Genomic DNA, 21,017 nt, shown 5'->3' with positions numbered 1-21,017 from the left:
TCGAACATACCTTAAAAAAAAAAATAGTTTTTAAATTATGTCATTGAAAAAATTTGACATGATTTGAAATATTTTTTTAAATTACTTAATGTATGTTGTGTAATTAATGTATACAGTTCTAATAGACAATATTGGTATTTCTTTTTTTTTATAACGAAAATAATAGTTTAAACATATTGTAAAAAATAAATACATTATTTTTATCCAAAAACATCAACGTAAGATGGAGCCGATTTCTAAAGGTACTCATATACGCGATACAATGTTGTCGTTTTCTTATCCAGAGGAAGAAGGCGATGTTATTTTTAATGAAGCGCAATGGTAAACTATAACGCATCTTTACATTTTACTAATGAAAAGATTTTTTTCAGGTACGACTCCATTAAAGGGTCTCATAATGAGGAAGAAAAGCATATAACTACGGAAAAAGAAAGAGTAAACGTGGCCCATATATCACCACCCAGTAAGCTTTTACCTTCTTTTCTTAACGTACAACTTTTCAACTCTCTCTAATTTTTTTTTAATAACTCATCGTATCCTATTGCATCAGATGTCATATTTGAAAATTCGTCTTCTAAATTGTATGACAAGAAAAAAAAAAAAAAATCAACACATCGTACTGAAAGGCCATCACTATCCGAGAGTTTTGTAAATCAAAAAAAAAATCACTCTGTCTTTCATTAACGTTTTATTAGTGTACTTCATTTTTATGTGAAAGTATTGAAACGGCTGAACAAATGAAAAACAACGGTAAAAAATGAATGAAAACAAGTAAAACTTATTTCATTACTACTGCGCTGCTATCTTGAACATCAGCCACATATAGTCCAAAAAAAACGTCCTTAAACCAAAATGGAAAGCTTTTATCAATCAATTCTTACTTTTTGGAAATCCTTCTTCACAGCTTCGATTCCACTTCTTTACGACGGAGGGAGGCCCAGTTGTCTCTTTGGGAAATTGTCGAGCACTTTAACTTTATCAATGGTATATCTTTTAAAAAGTTGAAAATAAATGACTTATTTCAAATGACCACAGATTTTTTACTTATTTTGCGCATGAGCTACATAACGCATCAACAAGAATATAAGACTCAACCGGCGTTACAACGTATAGGCAATATTTGTAAGAAAAAAAAGATATTTACGAAAATAAAATAAATTGTTGCAACCTCTCAGGTACGATATATATTGTTTGTCTTTGGCTTACTTCCGCTTTAGGTTATGCGACACGTCGTTACTTTGTGTATCATAGAATAACGCCTCTATGTATGTTAGCGCTCTTTTCTTCTGATAAAATGACTATTTTGATGATTGCTTATTTACTCATGAATTTTTTTCGAAATATAAAGATAGCGATATCTTTTATCCTTTACATGTTTTGCGACGAATACGTCAACTTGGAGATATATCACCTGAGGTCAAATTACTTTTTATTTCATTTTGATACACATCTACATTTTTTTAGACACTGTATATGTTTGAAAGGTTGTCTTTAACATACCAAATTCTTATGAGATTTCTAGATGATATTCCTCAAGTTGTTATTTCTACATTTTTTCTTTTTCATTTCGGTCGAAATTTTTACGTAAGAAGTACTGATTGTTTTGACATTCACTCGAATTAGGGCGATTCGTTGGCACCTAAAAAATTTTTTTAACAAATTTAAATGTTATTAGACATATTTTGTGGTTGTGTACTCCTGCGGATTAACACTTATAACCAGTATTCGTATGAGTTTTGCGTATCCATTATGGGGAACGCTATCTCTTATTTTTTCTCGTTCTCCACCCGTTGACTCTCCAGTACTTTATGAAGCTGCTCCAATCACTCGAAACTTTTCGTTATTTCTTTCTGCTAGTACGTTATTCAAAAAAAAAATTCTCACAAATTTATTTTTTATAGATATGGCTTTATGGAGTCTCGCTAATCTTTTTTGTTATTATTATATACCAGGCGTCAGTTTATTTCGTGAGTTTAAAAAAATTCACTTCAATGTTTTACCATCTATAAATTCATTAATGTAAACTTGATACAATGGACTTGTTATAGTTTTTTTCAAGATAAAAGAAATTTCTTTTTTTTTTAGTTATTTAGCAAAGCCCTAATTTAAAGAATATTCGAATTCTCATATTATGTTATCCAGATATACTGTTAATAATCAATGTATTCTTTAATAAATATTCTGATCCTAGCTAGAGTCGGCTTTAATTTCTATTTTTTTATTAATGATAAAAGTTTCTTTTTTCACTTTAATTGTTTTTTGTTTCTATTTATACTGTTGTATCAATTTTTTCGTTTTTAATTGTAATGTTTTGTCGCAGTTTTCAGTTTATTATCGTTTGGACTTGCTTCAGCATCCTTAGCCTTACTGTTTTTTTGGTGTTACTTTGCTGTACAATCAGATAAAATAATAACCTTTCCTGAATATACTAGAGATTATTCTTTGGGTATTGAATTATTATCACCTTTACCGCATCTGATTGAATAGAAAATGTCATGGTATCATTAGCGTACAATTTTTGATTCATTTCAAAAGGAACAAGAATAGTTTGTAACGAACTGCGTAAAAAAAAAGCTTATCAACAAGGCTTTTTCAACCAATGGTAGACTTTCAACCTTCTCTTACCTTCCGTCCCAACCCTGTTTTTCAAAAATATGTAAATGATTTTCGGTATCATCTGTTAGCAAATGGATACTCTTTACAATGTCGTATCTTATGTAAAATTATTGACAAATCCCAATTTTTCAATCAACTTATTTTAAGTTTCCTTGAAGAAAATGAAGACACTCAAATATCATCATTCCCTTGTAGTTTTTTTTTCAATTGGAAGATTATTTTATTAAGTCTACCACTTTTCTTCTTATTTTTTTTTTCCTTTATTAAAGTTTTGTATACTGTAACTTTTTTGTCTTTTTTTTTTTTATGTATTCTTTATAACATATTTGAATTCCTCGTTATTTCTCAGTATAGAATGTTTTGGAAACAAGCACAAAGAAGTTTTTATTTATTAAAAGAATTGGATTTTGCAATTGATCAAAATTTTTTAATAAACCAGAAACCAATTTATAACGAAAACCAAATTTCACAACAGTCACCGTACGAAAATTTTTTCCATCAGTATTTTTTTAAGCTTTCTTCAAAATTATTACAGCATACAAATCAACAACAAATGTATCAGATTTCACCTTCGTCAACATTAAAAAAAAATTATCATTATGCAACGAATTTTCATAAATTGATAACATTTTACCTTCGTTACCACGCAGCATCATTCAATATATTGACAACATTCAACGAACACCTCCCTAATGATTTGTGCTTTTTTAGTGGTGCAACTTATGTATGTATCCTCTACTACTACAAAACATTATTCTACCAATGCCTTTACAACCTGATTCTTGTTAATTTTTTTTTATACCGTATGAACGTACATCTTTTTCAAGTATTTTTTTATACATCATTGCCTTCATCCTCTTTACACCAAAAATTATCAAGACCCATCCTTTTAACCTTAAAAGAATGGATCCATCAAGGACATAATTTCTTTAAAAACTTTCTTTTTTCAAAAACATGCTCAAAACTGAGGTATCAAAAAAAATCAAAACTTACCGCAGACATGAAAAGTTTAGGTGACAGTCTCAATCATAGTCTTTGGTACTCCTTATATACACTACGCCAGTGTTTATTAATGGATAAAGTTTCTTCTTCAACGCAATTAAACAGTGACGATTTTTGTGCTTTAGCTGCACTGAAGCTCTCCTACATTACTGTTACTATAAAAGAAGAAGTTATACCTGCTTTGCTCAAATTAACTGTCATGTTTCAAGAAAAAAGTACATGCACGTTCCATAACTGTTTTGATAATACAAAAACCCAAAGTCGATTTACAAGAAGTGCACTTTTGTCTACTTCTTTAAAGCACAAATCGGTACAAATTGATCCTCAAAACGATTCTTTTTCTCTTGACCGGATTAAGAATAGAAATTACACACTTTTTAATACTCCACTGTCTCAAGAAAAAAATCAAAAATTTTTTTTACCTTTAAAAAAAAAATTCGAAGCTTCAATTCAAGAGCTTCAAAACAATTGTCAATTCCAAAAAAAAGCCAAAGCTTTCAAAGCCATCAGTATAGAAAAATGTTTATGCAACGACTCTATTTCTATGAGGAATCTTCCATTTGAAATATTTTCGAACTCCAACACTTCTTCTCCCCAAAATGTCGCTTTTTTGCCAACCCTTCAAGAAAACACAGTAGCACATTCAGAAACGTACCAAAACGTTATAAAACATCTCACAGAATCTATTTCCACTTTTCAACGTAAAAATGAAACAACACAAAACGATGCAACTTACACATTTAATTAATACAATGCAAGAGTAAAAGGACAGATCACACTAGTAAAAAATCATTTCCACTAAATGGATTTAATAATTTTCAATACTATCTTTCAGTTATACCACACAAATTGTCGAGACACACAATTTCTAATAATTATCAAACGAGTAACTCAACCCATAACTGCTGTAACTAATGAAGTCACTTCTTAAGCTTTAATGTTTTATTACATTTCCATGTTTAACATAAAAATTTGTAAACTTTTTTTGACACTTTTAAGTTATTAATAACAATTTCTATTAAGTAATCTTTTTAACGCACCAAAAAAAAAGATTTTATTGTAAATGAATTACGAATTAAAAAACAGGATAATAAACCGATATAAAGACTTTAACAATATCTTTTCAAAAAAAATAAAATGAATAGTTTGAAGGTTAGAGTTTCCCAGTTGTTTTTATTCAATATATGTAAAATGGGCTGTGATATGAATGAAAACTTATAATTCCGTGTTTTTTTCAACTCATTTTTTAAGGAAACACTTTTATTTAAATTTTTAAAAGCAACTTGTTGGTTATAAATTAATCGACTTACCTTATAAGGACCATTTTGATTTTTAATCAGATAAGATCAGTTAATGGTTCTTTTTTTTTTTTTGAATCAGCTGTTGTACTTTTTCGTGAATCATAGCATACCAAGGCGTATTCGGTAGTATTTGTCGTTGAATTTGTGAAACTACTATGAAATCGCACAATGAAAAAGAAGCGGAAAATAAAGTAGAACAACAAATCTCATTATATGATCAGCTTGAGCAAAACTTTCAATATTTTTTGACTGAAAAATGTTGTGAAACAGTTCTATCATTGAATATTAGAGAGGCAGTCACAATAATAAAAGCAGGAAGTTGGTTAACCAAAAGAAAACGACGGTTTTTTGTTTCAACTGTAACATTTCAACTAGTAACTTTTTTTATATAACTTTTTTTTTTAGAGAGCGACGTCAGTGTTTTTACGAGTGGATATGGAATTTTTATCCGTTATTTGGAGTCGACAAAAAATTTCTGTTGTTAAAACAAAATCTTTAAAATTAGCTCATGTTCTTAGAATTGTGCCAGGCTTTAGTAAAGTTCCATCTGAAAAAGTAACATTGAGTTGTTTGATTAATCAAATTTTGAAAAACAAATTTATTGTTTATTTATAAAGTTACCTTTATTTTGTTCAAACTAATATAAATCTTTTGATTCCTCAGAAAATTTCGAGTAATGATAAAGAATTCGGCATTTCTATTATATCTCGAAAACGTGTGGATACTTTTATATTTCAAGTTTTCTCCGACTGGACTATGTGGCTAAAAGGCTTGTGTTATGCTCACTACAAAAGTCGGGTTAAATCTCGTGATTCTTCTTTAAATTCTATTGAAAATACTCTTTTGCGATATTTATGGGATAAATCCGATTTGAACGCTACGGGTACGACGCCTTACTTTTTTTATTTTCTCTATGTATTTATACTTTCAATCGAGTAATACAAAATATCGTAGCAATATTGTTTTAATTATTTTCGCATTGTTTTTTTTTTTGCAGACACAATGCAATTTAACGAGTATGCTTCTTTATTAAATAATTTAAAATACGAAGCGGATCCATATTATATGAAATACGTGTTTTATCAATCTATTGAGGACGCATCTTATTTGTTAGAATATTCCGAATTTGTTTCAGTATGTTTTCTTAGTGATCATGTACCAATATGAAAAGAAAATGGTAATTTTCAATAGATGATTCTTTCAATTTTAACAAGCGAGTGTCTTAAGGAAGATTTTTTTAAATATTGCAGTGGAGGAGTGTCGAAACCACTCATGACAGATGATGAATTTACTCTTTTTCTTCAAGCATCACAAAAAATTTTACCAAATCAAACTCAAAGGGAGGTGACGATTATACAATCCTACACCCTTCCGTTCTATACAGGGGCAACCAACTTATTTACAAAATCTTTACAAAATCGTTTAACATTTATGGGATTTTATAGATACATTACAAGTCCCGAGAATAACGCCTTTTGTACCCTTCGAATGAACCGTTATCAGTCAATGAAAAAACCAATACAAAACTATTGGATACGCACTCTTTATCGATGGCTAAAAAAAACTGATACTTCTGCCACTGCGCTAACAAGATTATCATATGCTTTACGGCATGGGTACCGTTCTGTTATTATTCCTTGTATTGTTTACAAAAACCATGTTATTTGTCCAACTGGATCTCGAACAAATGTTACTCCTAGTGCTATTTTATTAAAAGATGTACTTGAGACATTACTAAACAACTCGTCTCCGGTAACTATTTTGTTTCTTCATTATGTCGCAGTTTTATCTTTTTTGTCGACCAACTATTGCGGTGTTCTATTGTTATTATGATAAAGATGCAAATTTCGTTTTGACCTCACTTTACGCGTTTATTGTAGGAAACAAATAATCTGCCTATTTTTCTTATTTTTTTATTACGCAATGAGCAAGATGCGAACCATGTTGCATCTCTGGTTATTTCAGTAATGCAAAATAGGCTGGTAGGCTTAAGAGCTTCCCATGATTCCGTGTCTTCTGAAAAAAATGTTTTTGATTCACCTGATTCTTTACGTGGTCATTTCATTCCAATAAAAATAGTATCAGATAAAAAACAATCATCTTTTTCAGATAAGGTACAATCCATTGTGGCATTAAGCATCTGAAAGTAATGTTTTATATATAAATATAATTTTTTTTTAGACCCATCAGTCTAATTTTTTTTACCGTGATTGGGAATATTTGATAAATTTAGGTGGTGAAACTAGGTTCGATCAACGAGAAATTCCTATTAACTCTTCCGATGCTGATGGCCAAAATGAAAATGCATCTTCTATGCACATATGGACATCATGTCATCATTTGCTACGAAATTCCATCAATGATGGTGGGTTCTATTTTTTTCTGAATTATTTTCAATAAAAAAAATGAATAAATTTATTGTATGAAATCCTTCGTACAATTACGGACGTAATCTTTTTTTTTTCAGTACCACAAAATTATAAAAATAATTTTTATCTATCCAACGATGAATTGAAAATGATTTTTTTGAATAATCAGTCAACACAAACATTACATGACATTTTGTTTAAAAATTCTACCCTTGGGCTTATTTTTCCTGAAGGTGACCATCATAAGAATATGCCAGTTTCTATTTGAGTCATTAAAATATTTTTCAGGTAACACTTTAGCTTGTTTTTGTCCTGATCCCGTACTTTCTTGGAGTTGTGGAATTCAAATGGTGGCATCCCCATATAAATCTCCAGGCATCGCTAGTTTAATACTTGAATCACGTTTTCGGGAGAATGGAAATTGCGGATATGTTGCAAAACCAATGTACAGCAAGGACAAACCTTCCACTTCTTCATTTTCAGAACATCCTGTTCGATTTTCTGTCACTGTAGGTTGATCACTTTGTTTCTGATTTTTTTCCATTTTCTTATTTGCATGGATAATGATCACTTTTTCGTTTCTTCTTTAGATTTTAGCGGGTAAACAATTACCACGCACGGTTATTGACGAAAAATTAACACCTAATGTCAAAGATTTGCTTTCACCTTACGTTGTCGTATCCATATCCGGTCATCCTCTTGATAAAGCTGCGCAAAAAACATCGTTAGTTTTTGGTAACAGTTTTAATCCCGTTTGGCCGCCAACCAATTTCACGTAACCATAATAGAACAATCAGAAAAAAACACTATTTTTGTTTTCTTTTCTTAAAAATAAAAACCAGATTTAATGTCGTTCATCCTAGTATAGCATTCCTAATATTTCATGTGCATCATTTAGCCTCGTTTCAAAGCATCAGCATTGGTTACGCAGCCATTCCAATACCCTGTCTCAAGCCCGGGTAACGCTGACAATTTCGTTTACTTCTGCGTTACAAAATTTTTTTTCTACATCTATAGATTACGATGGGTTCCTCTTAAAGACTCCAGATTCGCTCCAACTCTTGCGTCTGGATTAATTGTTCGAATATCTTTTCATGAAACACTTTAAAATAAAAATAGACATCGACACATTATTTTTTTTAAAATCAATTGACTTTTTTATTTAAAGATATTTTAACAAGGATTTTGAACCACGTTCAATTCTATTAATTTTTTTGTTTAGTTACAACATTCTAACGGTGGCTACGTTATTAAATATTAGTGTTGGCGTATCCATTTTTTTAATGTAAAAAGTGACAAGACAAATACTGTATGCAGATTAACCTAGTTGGCTCTTTTTGTATTCAATTGCCTCGTACAATCGATTTGCTCAACCAGTCTAATTTTAACATAGTGTGTTAATATTGCAATGAATTCCGTTAACACATTTTTTCTTTTTACTGTACTTTAACAAGTACACGATTCAGTAATTTCCTCACACATTCACTTTCCATTTTGAATTTACTAAACAAGCTTTTTTTTTTCTTTAAAAGTTAGTCAATAATTTATTAAGAACACCTAGTACGTGTTGAGTCTCAAAAAACAATTTCATTTGCTCTTATTCAAGAATGTCGACAATGGATGTTTCGTGTCCCGTGGTAGTTGCTCTCAATATTTTTGATCCAGTTTTAAAAGATATTTTTCTTAACAACTTATTAACAAATGAGGAGAAACTTTGCCTTGAGTGTAAGGTAAAAAATTTGAATTTCCTAGTATAGTTTTTTTTTTTTTTTTTGTATTTTTGAACTAATTTCAAGAGTTCTGGTAAAGAAACATGCGAGCATAACACGCCAAGTTGTGATGAAGACCCAGAATCGTCGTTATGGTCAGAGAATGAAACAGTGTTGTGTAATTTTTTAAATTATATTCTCCATGAACACGATTCCCGCACTTGTCATTCATCTCAAATTATAAATCCTATCGAAAGGGCTAATAGTATGTTGACAATTGCGGAATCGCGACTTGAAGGAGCACTTGGCGCTGAGGTTTGAATTTTTTCTTTTTCTTCATTCATTGTATAACTTTATGTTATATAGGTCTTCAGTTGTTACGATGATTTTTTTGACTCAAAACGTGAACTGAGTCTTATTAAATCCTCCTTTCATACCCTTAACTCGACAGGATTATCCTTTCAGTGTTCGATTACCCAGTTAAGTATTGTTATTTATAATCTTCTTACTGGTTAACATAAAAAATTCATTTGAATTCCGGAAAAAGGAAACTGTTTTGCTTGAGTTTCATAATACGTTGACATTTAACAGGTTAAATGAAAAGAAATTCAAAATCTAGCAAAACTTTTTTTAATGCAATATTTACTTAATTCCCTAGCATGGGGGTAATACAATCAAGTGACAAAACATCTTACGAATGATTTGTCTCAAAAACGACACAGCTCTCTGCTTGACTAAAATTTTTCTTTAAAACGTTAACTGTGCAGCCGATATTTGAGTTTTTTCATAATGCTTCATGCGTTGACAGTTTGATAAATAAGTTGTAATCTTAATTCTTTTGCTTCTTTTACGCGAATCTCTCAATTTTACAACTGATGCATTTCGTCTCTTTCTCTTTTTGTTTTGGTAGATTAAAAGATTATTGGAAGACGTCTATTCATCCCATTGACTCAAATTTCAAAATTCTTAGTTGGTATGTTTCCTGTCATAAGATTTTTCGAATGACGTGCGGCTTTACTGAGTCTCTTGTAGTGTTAATACTACTTTAAAAATTTCAACGAGCTTAGCTCAATTTCAAATGTTTGTGGAAACACTGAAAAACCATTGGAATAGTCTTCTTCCTACTACTCAAGATACCATAGCTCCAACTGAAACGCTTGCTACTGTAACCTTCATGGATACCCTTAATATTGCCAGTGTTCAACACACGGTATTGATGTTTTTATTTTAAAACAAAAAAATTTCATTCAACTGAAAACACTTCGTTTTATGGTCAAATATCTGCTATTTTAGATGAATGCATTGGTTAAAGAACTTCTTCAGTTGTGTTCTTCGTATTTAAATGATGGCGATGAACATGAGTCCATTCAACAATTAAAAATTGTTTTCCCACACTTAACAGATGACCTTGGTGTTCTACATTATTATAATAATGTTTTAATTTCCAACGCATCCGCACAGCTCTTAAATGGAATAGAAAACCTTGTTAGTTGTATTCTATTTCAACACAGTTATTTTAAAACAAATTATTCTCGGTTTTTGATTCTAAGTAGAACATCGAAGAAGTACGCCAAGGGATACTGATCTTTCTCTATTACAAACAAGATGTGTCCTTAGTTTCTTCCCAATTTGTTTCATTGTTTCTTCAATGGATTCACCATATACAAAGCGTTATGTGCCATCATGTAAGCGTTTTGAATGTTAGGTTTTGTTTTCTCTAGCCTAGTTTTGCTGTGTTGTAAGAGTTTTTTTTACTCTATAGGACTTCTTTAAAGAAATTTGTGAGAAAGCTTCTAGTGCATCTTTCTATAATAAAGTGATATCTACTAAAGCACAAGATAAAAAAAATTCGAAACGCGACGAATTGAATTTTTTCAATTTTTTCACTAGCACATTATCTGATTTTGAGAATATTATGACAAAAATTTCAACACTTCATGTGGTAGGTTTTAAATAAATTCCAGTAGAGACACAAGATTACTTCGTTTACATTTTAGATTTTTGATAACACTTTGCAAACATGTCGACCTGTAAAATGGGGCAAGCGTTATGACGCGAAGCTCTTTTACACATCTTTGATTCAAAACCTTCAAAAATCTTTAGATGTTCATTGTGACGATTATTCTTCAGGTAACATATTACTATGGAGTTTTTTTAATAATAGTTTAATACGATTTTTGTATATTAGAAGGAAGTGACGTTACTGAATTTGCATGGAGTACACTCATTTCAATCATGAAACAAAAGGTAACCTAAACAGATATTTAATGATTCTATTTTAATTTTTTTTTCTCTATCACAGCTTCAAAATCTTTTAAATTCCGAAGTTATACTTCAACTCGTTTTAGATCGATTCCCACTCTTGATTGCTAGCTTGCTTACAACTGAAAAAAATTTGCTTCAAGATATAAAGAAACGCAAATGCGACTTAAATTTATCGCAACCACAAAAAAGTACAATTTAGTCAACAATTTCTTACCTCTCTTCACGAAAAAAAAACCCTTGCATATGACTCATTTAAGTGCACCGTTTTTTTATCTATCCCAGATGTCCAACAAAATTTTCCTTCGCTTCTCCGAATTCTCGATTTTGCTATTGATTCATATATCAATTTGATAAAGCAAAATTTACTACACCCCGTAAGACCTGATATTCATGATTTCTTAACCTTTTGACGCTTTCTACTCACTGAAATCAGATATCATTCATGTTTCCTGACGCGTCAAGTATCTCAAATAAATATCTAGGACATCCTCCAAAACCAAATATAAGCGTCTCATTACCAACAACATCTGATATCTCGGTTTTTGTTAATGTTATTGCTAAGGAATTGCAAAAAGTTTATCATTGTCCAATTCTCTTTAAAAAAGTACACTTGTTTCTATCAAGAAAATATTTTTAACTTTTTTAAATGGTAACAGGTTTTTCCTCTAGCAACTGACGTTTTGCAAAGGTTTATAACTTGTTTGCAAATGAAGTCTTTTTCTGAAGATATTTGCTTTTTAATAACGGGTACCAATGAGGTAATGTTTTTTTTTTTTTAATTAATATTTCTACTAGTTAAACACATTTTCATATTTTCCATTCTACAGCATATTTTTCCTCGTGTAACAAGGCAATTTGAGTTAAACGTGCGGCTTCATATTATTGGTTATATAATGTTACAACTACTGTCAAAATCATTTCGACTGGAAATTTTCCCACGTTGTTTTCATTTTTCAATTAAAACGTTAAAATTACAACTTTCAAATAACTTTTACTCTGAATTAATTCCAATCGTTCAGGATATCTATCATCAAAATGTAAGCAAATTATAAGAGTAACTTTTTATGTTCTTATACTTTGTAAAAAATTAGAATCGTTTCGTATCACAAGTATATACTCAAATAACCCATTATGTGTGTGAATCCAATTTAGCATTACTCATTCCCATGTTTTTACTTGCTCCAAATCAATATAACCATGAAGATATTATGAAGCGAATTGCTCGAGTAAATTGTTTTTTGTTACTTTATACTAACAAAAAACAATACTACTTTGATTCAGGCCTTAAATCACATTCAAACCAAATTTTGCGTTTCTATTCCTAAGCCAACCCATTACTCTTTGGGATGTGTTGCAACTCAACAAATTTTATCTGTAAGAAAATTACAATTTATTTAAGTTTTGTCATGGATATGTTTAATATCAAATTGTGCGACATTTTAGTACTTTTTAGCTATAGCATCCAATATAAAACCTTTAAAACCACACACAATCCAAATTTTAATACAACTCGGAACAAATTTATTAAAAATGCTTTCCGAATGTTTTTGTATATCCTCTCGTCATACAGAAATTGTTCAAATTCACTGGTTGCAAAATTTCCTCGATATACTTAAACAAGGTAATATAATTGTAAAAAATGTTTCGGTTTTTAGTGCTAAAATTTCAATAAACAATATACTTATTTCATTTTACGTACCCTTAATATGTTTTTTTGTAATAGAACTTCTATTTGTCACTGTACCAGTTCCTCCCGAACCATCCGCCTCCCAAAACTCCCCTCATTTGAGCCACTTAATAGAAGCATCTATTCAACAATCACAACCTGAGGATCAAATATTACGAGGATTAGACACCATGTTTCTTTTTCCTCCCAGTATCGAAACGAAACAAGCTGAAAAAAAAGAGTATTTTTTGCCTAATTGGTTGTGGCTACCCCATCTAATTTCCTTGTTCCCTGAAACGGACGTAGAGAATTTTTTAAAATTTTCAAATGGTATTTGATTTATTTTCTTGTCAATTAAAAAAAATTCTGTTTTTTTTATTTAACAGAACAAAATGGTATTTCAAAAGAACCTTTAACGTACCAGAGAATTGCAAGTTTAATATCCGACACACCAATTGCGATTATATCGCGACCGTGTGTTTACACACCCACGAAATTTTTGTTCGAAGCGACATGCTTTATCAATCTCATGAATACATCAAGTCCTATCCCGAAAGACACCACTTCACAATCCGCACATGTTTCACAATATAAACAAAATATATTTTCATATATCAAAAAGCATATGGTACAACTTCATCAACCTCATTTAATTCGTGTAACACAAAATTCATGACATAAAAAGCTATCTCGACTTTTTTTTGCTTTGTTTACTTTTAAAAACGTATGCGTATTCACTAGATCGACTCGGTACCGTTTTCAACTTTACAAACACTCATAGGTTATATCATAATACCATTTATTTTATTTTATTGTAATGAACGCGTTACACATTTATTTAAAAAATTATGATACTGTTCTCAAGGACAACATTCATAGTATTTCTACGTCAACATCACCGTGCACAAAAAAAAATTAATAATTTTTATACCAAAATTTGTTAAAACAAATTTTATTGTTAATCCTGAAATTATACATTGAAATAAAATAAAATTTTGTTTTAAATTATTGCTATAAAATAGGCTTTATTAATTTTTTAACAAAATTTATCTTAGAATAATGTTTCAATTAAACATCTGAGTCAAAAAATAATTCTTTTCTTTAAAATAATTTTCTAGCATGCGTGTAATTTTTTTTAAAAAAAAAAACATTCAACCGCTACCGGTTATGAAATGTAAAAAAAGATTAATTTTAAAAATCGTCAGGTACATATTTTTTTAAAAAATAATCTAGCTAACAACAGTTAAAAAGTGTAAATACTACTCTAATTGTTTCTAATTTATTTATGGTAACTATTTCACACTAATCGCATTTATAGTATACAGTGATTTATTAAAAGTCCGAATTTTCAAGTGTAACAAATTTTTAAACTGACTTCCCGATATGCAACGGTTTGTCCTTGAAAAAAATTTTATCAATCAACCTTGACTTTTTATTTGACAGTAATTTTTAAAAGACTGCGATTCCGCGTGACTCTTATATTAATATTTCAATAATAGTTTTTTCTTCTGTATTGCTAATTTAGCAACTTTATATATTCAATAGTTCAAGAAATACATGTGAATCACCCCAGTTTGTTACTATAAATTATTTGATCGCTCTTTAACCAATGATTCATTTTGTATATTTCATAACTTTTTTTTTTTTAAGTGTTCCTTATAACCTCCGCTTCGTACTTAATTCAAACCGTAGGTTACCAATTGTGTGAATTTCTTTCTCATTCCCATTTGTCTATTTGTAAGTCTCGGAATGCGACTTTGCAGTATCAATAAGTGCTGGTACCCCCAACAAAAAATGTCGGCAACTATGTAATGTGCGTAGAAAAAAAAACTATATTTTTGTTTCAATTGTTCCTATTTTATAGGATAACTCGTCCGATTTTGAAAAATTTTGTGTCTATGGTAATTTTCCTTAGAGATCGTTTTTATTTCTGAAATAATCCATCCACATTGTTTTTGTTCAGTTGAATATGATCGGGAATCAGGTCAACTCTCGTCAGAAAACGATAAATGTTTTAGTTCTTACGTTCCTGGATACTCTGATGAAGCTTTTTCAACTAAAAAACCGCATGAGATGGATAAGCTATTTACTGATTTGAAAGACTATGAGAAAAACCGAAGTAAATTACAAATGTTGGCGTTTGTAGGTCTTTACAAACTGGGACCTAAAAGTTTTATTGAATGTCAGGAAATGTGTCAAAATGTATGTTTCATACATAATAGATGAAAAAAAAACTATGAAATAACGTCGTTTTCAATTTTTTTCAAAGCATAGAAATTGTTATTAAAAAAAAAATAATTAGAAAATAGTTATAAAAGTATCTGTAACATAATTAACGAATAAGTCTAAGTTTTTTTATTCGTGGGAGTTAAGGTTATTTCATTTTCTTAACTCTTTTTTTACAACCTATTCTTATTTTGCAGGACCCACTTTGCGAATATTTTGTTTTTCGATTGGTCCCTGATGAGTATGAATCACCGGATGCTCAATACGCGCAGCGTAGAGGATGTTTACTAAAAACAAAAAGAAGCGTTAAAGAAGCTTATGATATACAGTTTATTGTTGAAGACGGAGTTGTTGTTACGGAAGGCTATTCATGGGAATTCTGCAACCTTAACATGGGTTTTCAATGTCGTTTTCGTGGATATGATTGTCAAATATGTGATGACATTCAAAGATGTGTTTGGAAAAGTTCTTTTTTCATAAGTGGACCGAAATATTGTCCTGAAACTTTTGGTATCATTTATTTATGAATTCTTAATAACTTCTCTTCTTTGTTTTTATCATGATAAAAAAATTGTTCTGAAAACACTTCTTTTTTCTGTAATAGAATTTTGCCCAAACCCCAAACTCCCGTTTGTACCATCAGTTCCAACTCCCGACCCTTCAACGCCGACACCACCTACTAGCGGTTTCCCGCCGTCACCAGATCCAAGCAGCTCAACGTCGTCACCAGATCCAAGCAGCTCAACGTCGTCACCAGATCCAAGCAGCTCAACGTCGTCACCAGATCCAAGCAGCTCAACGTCGTCACCAGATCCCAGCAGCTCAACGTCGTCACCAGATCCCAGCAGCTCAACGTCGTCACCAGATCCAAGCATCTCATCGGCGACGCCACCTGATAACCCTTCATCGACTTTCCCTCCAATAGAAGCCTCCTCCACGATCCCACCATCAAACGACTGGACAACAGCAAAAGAGAATGATTCAAATGAAATGGAAGTTAACACAGACGATCACGAGAAACAAGAGGACTTCAATGAGACAATACCTGTGAAACCACAACCTACTCAATCGAAGAAGGGATCTCCTATTATAGCTCCTGCCGTAGCTGGAGTCGTAGGCGTGGCTGCAGCCTTAGGTTTAGTAGGCATGCGTATGATGTCAAGGTATAAATGATCACTTGAAATGCAAACTAATATTACGTTATCACAGTCCAACAATTCAAGAACCTGAAATGTTTTTTTCCAATAATGAAAACGAGTATTTTAATGATGAGACTCGTAATCTTGTAGCCAATGTCGATAATTCAATGTTCACCTAGACTCTTATAAATAAACATAATATATGAAAGGCAAAAAAAAATGATTTACATAGCCACTGTTTTTTTTTTTTTTTTTTAGAGTTGATTTTAATCGACATATGTAAAATTATTATAATTAGTATTCAAGATCAAATTATTTAAAGTATTTGATTTACTTTACATAAAGTTGCACCGATTCAATTTTTTAGCGTAATAACATAGTCGGCGTTTTCCAAAACATTGCAACATTTGAATTAGCAAAATAGAGGTGAAAAATCAAAATACTGAAAAACTGCAACAATATGTTAATGGAAAACAAGATCCAGAGTCAATCCGATTCATTTTCCATTACAAATGGTAATAATACGTAGAAAGTTATTATGAAGCAACAGTAAATATATGAAAAAAACTCAATATAAATGGACATATGTTTCTCAACACCAATTATTTCGTTACATGATTATCATTAAAAAATTGTAAAAATCATTTATAATTTTTTTTTATATTCAAAAAAAATAAATGTATTTAAAAAGTAGTTTTAACAAAATAGAAACGCAAAAGTATGAAATTGTTTTGTAGTTTTAACTAGGAAAATTAGAAATAAACGTCAACTGGCTAAAGATGCATTTTTTTGTGTAGATAAATTTTGAGAAAATCCCATAATAGTATTTTTTCTTTGCCGTCTATTCATTCAAATAATGTTTTTCATACCGAAACCAGAATACAATGTAAGTCACCATCTTCATTATGTGTTAGAATTAAAGCAAAAAAGAAAATCGTCAAGACGTAATGGTAAGTTATCTAAAGCAAAGATTAAAACCAGAAAAATTTGAAGAGTGACAAAATCATAATTATAAGAGCAAAAAGTTGCCAAACAACAAGACTAGAAGACGTTTTGAAACAATTAAGATAATCTTCAGTTTTAAAATCAGCACGACTGCTCTTCAAACGATTAGGCGATGTACTATGGTGTTGAGAAACTTCCGACGACCTGGATTGATTGAGTTGAGTCTGAAGTTGTTCAATTTTTTGATTAGCTTTTTCAAGCTCTGATTCCAATGCTTTTTTTTTGGATTCAACACCCAAACAATATTGTAGAAGTTCATTGTAATTTTGATTAATTTTTTCATTGGAATTCATTCGATGTGAAATGTTACGTTGCGGTTTTAAATTTCTTAACGTTTCCGCATCATCTGAAGAGGCATGATCTCCATTGTCTGGTTTGTCTTGGGAGCTCGGTTCTCCATTTTTTTTCTCACAAATACTCGATTGACTAACGTTATTATAATCGTCAGGGTAATTCTCTACACCTATGAAGCTAACGTTTAATCGATGATGTTGTATTATTTCTTTCGGAATATCAGTCCAAAATTCTTTCGTTAACGTTTTGATTTCAGTATCAACTGGAACCGCTTGAATTAAAAAACGATCCATGGAATTGTCCAAATCATCACCATGCTTCTCCAAAAGAAGATCAATTTTTTTAGATTCACGTGCTAACAGAATTCCAGCACTTGGTCGAACTAGATAATTTTTAGGCGCTGTTGTTTTTATTTTGAAGGCGATTGGTGTTGTACTTATATTATACAAAGTAACTTTACTAGAGTACTTTAAAAAATCATCTAAAGAAAAATTCAATGTTTGCGTAGGGGTGACGCGCATAAGGGTTGTTTGGCCCATGTTCCTATAAGGTCTAAGTACAAAAAAAAAGACGTCTTTTAAAGAAAATGACAGCTGTTTACTTAAAATTGACGCAAGTTGTATTAAAACAAAATTCAAAACCTAACAGTGAAAAAAAGAAAAATTGGAAACATGCCAGCAATTTATGTAAACAATTTTCGATTTTCTTTAAACAAAGCAATCTAATAAGAATTTAAAATAGAAAAACAAATTTGACATATTATAAAGTAAAATGAGTGACTCGACGTTCATACAACAATCTCTAGCTTATCAAGAGGGTTGATTCTAAATTTATTAGCATTATAGTAATACATAATAGAGTATGGTATTAAGACATAGATAAACTAATTTATAACCTAACTGAATGTAATACAGACAAAAGATTTATTCCTAGATGTTTGTTTATAAACTGTTAGAATACTGAAAACACTAATTATCAAATGAACTTTCAATTACCTGGTGGATTATTAGAAAAAAGTTAAAAAAAATTGCACTCAGAGATTATAGAGAGATTGGTTACTATAAAAAAAAGATGTTTATGAAGTGAGTGAAAGTTGACTTTTCACATATGATGCTTGAATGTTGGCTTCAAACAACTCTCCGTACATAATAAATTAGATAACTTTTTTACTCTTAATATTAATGTAAACGCAATTTTTCTTTTTATTGAGGGTTCAAGAATGAATTATAGGCGAGGTTAATTTGGACTTAACAATAAGTGTACTAATTTTTTTTTTATATATTAAAAAATCCACCTACTCTGAAATGGGTTCAGATTTAATTTGTCCCAGCACACTCTACATGTGCAAAAAACATCCAAATCAAGGTGATCCGTACGATTTGATACGTCAAACATTGATCAAACACCCATTAAGCAAAACACAAACAAAAAAAAACTAACAGACAACAAAAAAAAATTTAATAAAACAACTTCTCTTTCCATTTTAATTTGTATGTTCTATTCATATAAACATATATATATATATGACACTGTAGCTTTGGGTGATTTTACAAAACGAGATTAACATGCAAAATTCTTTCAATACAACTGATGAAAGAATAAACTTATTTTTTTTACAATATTTTTTTTTAATTTTTTTTAAAATAAATTGTTTTTAAGTAAGAAAAGAAACGTTTTTAGAAAAATGAGTACCAAGATTTCTTATTGATTAACTAAAAAGCACAGATACAAATTTTAAAAAAGGCTATTTATTTTAAAATGTAGCTTACTGTAACATGAAGAGCGGAGATTGGCTGGTATTTCTGTAATGCTAACTTCAAACCGAGCTTGAACTTGATTTAATATATCACTATCCTCCTCTATCGAGAAATAATACAAAATGTTTCATGCCAAAGACGATCAAGTGTTCTTACGTGAAGCAACGAATGTTACTGCTAGGCCTTTAGTACCAAATCGTCCAGCTCGTCCAACCTAAAAAAAAATATGTGACAAGATTGTTTTTTCCAGTTTTTTGTAGCCTTTATTTAATTTAAAAAAAAACTTACACGATGTAAATAAGAGTCCGTTGAGTCAGGCATATCATAATTGATAACAATATTGACTCTTTCAATATCAATACCGCGTCCAAATAAGTCTGTTGCTACCATGATGCGTTTTTCAAAATTTTTGTACTGCTGGTAACGCGAAATTCTAACGAATGAATAAAAAAGAGATATAATAGAATGAAAAGTAGCTACATTATTTTGAACTTATGGAATTTAATCAAATCGCTTAATTAAAAAATCTAGATAAATTAAGAACTTCATTTTGATTTTTGAATGTTACCTTTCTGGTTGATCTAATCCAGCATGAATACATATAGAAGGGAAACTGCAATCATTTAAAAGTCGATCAAGGGCCTGGGCTCTTTGGACACTTCGGACAAAAATAATCACTTGATTAAATTCAAGCTTATCCAATAAATCGTTCAATCGGCGATTTTTTTCATTTTCAGTCAATTTAACATAATGCTGTATGAGTCCGTGAAGAGTTAATTTTGTTTCATCATCAACAAAAACTTCAACTGGATTTTGCATAAAACGTTTACAAACTTCTCGTACTTCACGGCTTAAAGTGGCACTGAACATCATGACTTGTTTCTTTTTAGGAGTTTTCATAAAGATTTCTTGAACATCTTTACGCATATCTAATTTTTCTAAGCACTTATCACATTCATCTAAAACAAAATGAGAAACTTTTTCAGTTTTCAAATGATTTTGTCGAAGAAGTGCTAAAAGTCGACCAGGAGAACCCACTAAAATATGGGGAGTTGATTCCGGTTTTCGAAGCATGTCTATATGTTTTTGAATAGGTATACCACCAAAAACAACTTCACATTTAATGCCTTTCATATGTTTGCTAAATCGATCAAACTCATTTTTGATTTGAAACGCAAGTTCACGTGTATGAGCTAATGCAATACACAAGACATTATGACTTCCGGGATCGGAAGGAAGCTGCTGTAAAATACTTAAAACAAAAACTGCTGTTTTCCCCATTCCTGATTTCGCCTGACAAAGAATATCAACACCAGTTATAGCGTGGGGTATCGTTTCATGTTGAACTTCAGAAGGATGTTCGAATCCCGCATCTCCTATAGCTCTCAAAAGTTCTGGTTTTAAAAAAAAATCTCGAAACCCAGATGTGTGAATAGCCACATAACTCCCTCTAACTGGACCATCTTCACCGTTCTGATTATCTATATTTGTTTTCTCTTTCACGTCTAATACTTGTTCTTCCTCTTCTTGATAATCCACAAGATCCTGATCATTTGGGAGAGAACTCATTGAAATTGTTTAAATAAAAAAAAAAAATCCAGGTAGAAAAAAAAGATTGAAAGAGTTAAATTTGAGGCAGTGCTATACGGGGTAGAAAATGATGGAGTG

General features: G+C 30.7%; 6 protein-coding genes across 11 annotated transcripts; 4 read left to right on the top strand and 2 right to left on the bottom strand.

Moving 5' to 3' along the window:
* The first annotated feature begins 68 nt into the window (after positions 1 to 68).
* On the top strand, positions 69 to 2,964 carry LOC128883554 (uncharacterized). 3 transcript variants are annotated; one of them, XM_054136070.1, is made up of 12 exons: positions 78 to 321; positions 372 to 463; positions 551 to 648; positions 696 to 750; positions 817 to 984; positions 1,036 to 1,122; positions 1,218 to 1,265; positions 1,349 to 1,416; positions 1,465 to 1,584; positions 1,676 to 1,856; positions 1,902 to 1,967; positions 2,321 to 2,964. In XM_054136070.1, exons 1-12 carry the CDS (start codon positions 224 to 226, stop codon positions 2,485 to 2,487), a joined length of 1,248 nt encoding a protein of 415 aa, XP_053992045.1. In that variant the 5' UTR covers positions 78 to 223; the 3' UTR covers positions 2,488 to 2,964. The 3 variants fall into 3 exon arrangements, with proteins under 3 accessions (XP_053992046.1, XP_053992045.1, XP_053992044.1); XM_054136069.1 differs by having other exon boundaries at positions 79 to 321; positions 1,176 to 1,265; XM_054136071.1 differs by lacking the exons at positions 1,902 to 1,967; positions 2,321 to 2,964 and having other exon boundaries at positions 69 to 321; positions 1,176 to 1,265; positions 1,465 to 1,591; positions 1,676 to 1,814.
* Positions 2,965 to 4,827: 1,863 nt separating this feature from the next.
* LOC128883262 (1-phosphatidylinositol 4,5-bisphosphate phosphodiesterase delta-1-like) lies at positions 4,828 to 8,488 on the top strand. The gene is made up of 12 exons (XM_054135442.1): positions 4,828 to 5,278; positions 5,325 to 5,474; positions 5,583 to 5,802; positions 5,917 to 6,053; positions 6,111 to 6,671; positions 6,800 to 7,033; positions 7,101 to 7,284; positions 7,387 to 7,521; positions 7,577 to 7,797; positions 7,879 to 8,063; positions 8,131 to 8,247; positions 8,306 to 8,488. Exons 1-12 carry the CDS (start codon positions 5,075 to 5,077, stop codon positions 8,394 to 8,396), a joined length of 2,439 nt encoding a protein of 812 aa, XP_053991417.1. The 5' UTR covers positions 4,828 to 5,074; the 3' UTR covers positions 8,397 to 8,488.
* A 407-nt stretch (positions 8,489 to 8,895) lies between these two features.
* Positions 8,896 to 13,713, top strand: LOC128883577 (uncharacterized). Its single transcript, XM_054136102.1, has 20 exons — positions 8,896 to 9,018; positions 9,085 to 9,312; positions 9,364 to 9,476; positions 9,908 to 9,970; positions 10,030 to 10,207; positions 10,291 to 10,482; positions 10,551 to 10,682; positions 10,760 to 10,939; positions 10,995 to 11,127; positions 11,186 to 11,244; positions 11,300 to 11,450; positions 11,545 to 11,636; positions 11,696 to 11,866; positions 11,919 to 12,020; positions 12,090 to 12,299; positions 12,354 to 12,488; positions 12,544 to 12,636; positions 12,706 to 12,883; positions 12,986 to 13,258; positions 13,315 to 13,713. Exons 1-20 carry the CDS (start codon positions 8,896 to 8,898, stop codon positions 13,602 to 13,604), a joined length of 3,096 nt encoding a protein of 1,031 aa, XP_053992077.1. The 3' UTR covers positions 13,605 to 13,713.
* Positions 13,714 to 14,166: 453 nt separating this feature from the next.
* LOC128883308 (uncharacterized) lies at positions 14,167 to 16,953 on the top strand. 2 transcript variants are annotated; one of them, XM_054135520.1, is made up of 8 exons: positions 14,167 to 14,319; positions 14,372 to 14,616; positions 14,671 to 14,741; positions 14,793 to 14,829; positions 14,892 to 15,130; positions 15,352 to 15,664; positions 15,759 to 16,317; positions 16,364 to 16,953. In XM_054135520.1, exons 2-8 carry the CDS (start codon positions 14,538 to 14,540, stop codon positions 16,470 to 16,472), a joined length of 1,407 nt encoding a protein of 468 aa, XP_053991495.1. In that variant the 5' UTR covers positions 14,167 to 14,319; positions 14,372 to 14,537; the 3' UTR covers positions 16,473 to 16,953. The 2 variants fall into 2 exon arrangements, with proteins under 2 accessions (XP_053991495.1, XP_053991494.1); XM_054135519.1 differs by having other exon boundaries at positions 14,167 to 14,616.
* Positions 16,954 to 17,104: 151 nt separating this feature from the next.
* On the bottom strand, positions 17,105 to 18,964 carry LOC128883312 (uncharacterized). 3 transcript variants are annotated; one of them, XM_054135527.1, is made up of 3 exons: positions 18,588 to 18,873; positions 18,194 to 18,233; positions 17,105 to 18,144 (listed from the first exon to the last, which is right to left on the bottom strand). In XM_054135527.1, exon 3 carries the CDS (start codon positions 18,129 to 18,131, stop codon positions 17,265 to 17,267), a length of 867 nt encoding a protein of 288 aa, XP_053991502.1. In that variant the 5' UTR covers positions 18,132 to 18,144; positions 18,194 to 18,233; positions 18,588 to 18,873; the 3' UTR covers positions 17,105 to 17,264. The 3 variants fall into 3 exon arrangements, with proteins under 3 accessions (XP_053991502.1, XP_053991500.1, XP_053991503.1); XM_054135525.1 differs by lacking the exon at positions 18,588 to 18,873 and adding an exon at positions 18,891 to 18,964 and having other exon boundaries at positions 17,105 to 18,233; XM_054135528.1 differs by lacking the exon at positions 18,194 to 18,233.
* An 82-nt stretch (positions 18,965 to 19,046) lies between these two features.
* LOC128883310 (uncharacterized) lies at positions 19,047 to 21,010 on the bottom strand. Its single transcript, XM_054135522.1, has 5 exons — positions 19,918 to 21,010; positions 19,638 to 19,782; positions 19,506 to 19,563; positions 19,362 to 19,451; positions 19,047 to 19,304 (listed from the first exon to the last, which is right to left on the bottom strand). Exons 1-5 carry the CDS (start codon positions 20,916 to 20,918, stop codon positions 19,294 to 19,296), a joined length of 1,305 nt encoding a protein of 434 aa, XP_053991497.1. The 5' UTR covers positions 20,919 to 21,010; the 3' UTR covers positions 19,047 to 19,293.
* Positions 21,011 to 21,017: the final 7 nt, after the last annotated feature.

The sequence above is a fragment of the Hylaeus volcanicus genome, unplaced genomic scaffold, assembly GCF_026283585.1.
Source record: "Hylaeus volcanicus isolate JK05 unplaced genomic scaffold, UHH_iyHylVolc1.0_haploid 12221, whole genome shotgun sequence".
NCBI lineage: Eukaryota > Metazoa > Arthropoda > Insecta > Hymenoptera > Colletidae > Hylaeus > Hylaeus volcanicus.
This window is presented reverse-complemented; position numbering and strand designations above follow the sequence as displayed.

Excerpts from the sequence above, each read along its gene's own strand:
- LOC128883577 (XM_054136102.1), top strand. The coding sequence starts at position 8,896 with ATGTCGACAATGGATGTTTCGTGTCCCGTGGTAGTTGCTCTCAATATT. Across the intron at positions 9,313-9,363 it reads AAGGAGCACTTGGCGCTGAG|GTCTTCAGTTGTTACGATGA; the intron begins GTTTGAATTTTT and ends TATGTTATATAG. Across the intron at positions 11,451-11,544 it reads TTTATCGCAACCACAAAAAA|ATGTCCAACAAAATTTTCCT; the intron begins GTACAATTTAGT and ends TATCTATCCCAG.
- LOC128883312 (XM_054135525.1), bottom strand. The coding sequence starts at position 18,131 with ATGGGCCAAACAACCCTTATGCGCGTCACCCCTACGCAAACATTGAAT.
- LOC128883310 (XM_054135522.1), bottom strand. The coding sequence starts at position 20,918 with ATGAGTTCTCTCCCAAATGATCAGGATCTTGTGGATTATCAAGAAGAG. Across the intron at positions 19,564-19,637 it reads CGGACTCTTATTTACATCGT|GTTGGACGAGCTGGACGATT; the intron begins GTAAGTTTTTTT and ends ATTTTTTTTTAG. Across the intron at positions 19,452-19,505 it reads AGTAACATTCGTTGCTTCAC|AGGAGGATAGTGATATATTA; the intron begins GTAAGAACACTT and ends ATTTCTCGATAG.
- LOC128883308 (XM_054135520.1), top strand. The coding sequence starts at position 14,538 with ATGATTCATTTTGTATATTTCATAACTTTTTTTTTTTTAAGTGTTCCT. Across the intron at positions 14,742-14,792 it reads AATGTCGGCAACTATGTAAT|GATAACTCGTCCGATTTTGA; the intron begins GTGCGTAGAAAA and ends CCTATTTTATAG. Across the intron at positions 15,665-15,758 it reads ATATTGTCCTGAAACTTTTG|AATTTTGCCCAAACCCCAAA; the intron begins GTATCATTTATT and ends TTTCTGTAATAG.
- LOC128883554 (XM_054136069.1), top strand. The coding sequence starts at position 224 with ATGGAGCCGATTTCTAAAGGTACTCATATACGCGATACAATGTTGTCG. Across the intron at positions 1,266-1,348 it reads TCATAGAATAACGCCTCTAT|ATAGCGATATCTTTTATCCT; the intron begins GTATGTTAGCGC and ends CGAAATATAAAG. Across the intron at positions 1,417-1,464 it reads TTGGAGATATATCACCTGAG|ACACTGTATATGTTTGAAAG; the intron begins GTCAAATTACTT and ends ACATTTTTTTAG.
- LOC128883262 (XM_054135442.1), top strand. The coding sequence starts at position 5,075 with ATGAAATCGCACAATGAAAAAGAAGCGGAAAATAAAGTAGAACAACAA. Across the intron at positions 6,672-6,799 it reads TACTAAACAACTCGTCTCCG|GAAACAAATAATCTGCCTAT; the intron begins GTAACTATTTTG and ends CGTTTATTGTAG. Across the intron at positions 7,522-7,576 it reads TGGGCTTATTTTTCCTGAAG|GTAACACTTTAGCTTGTTTT; the intron begins GTGACCATCATA and ends AATATTTTTCAG.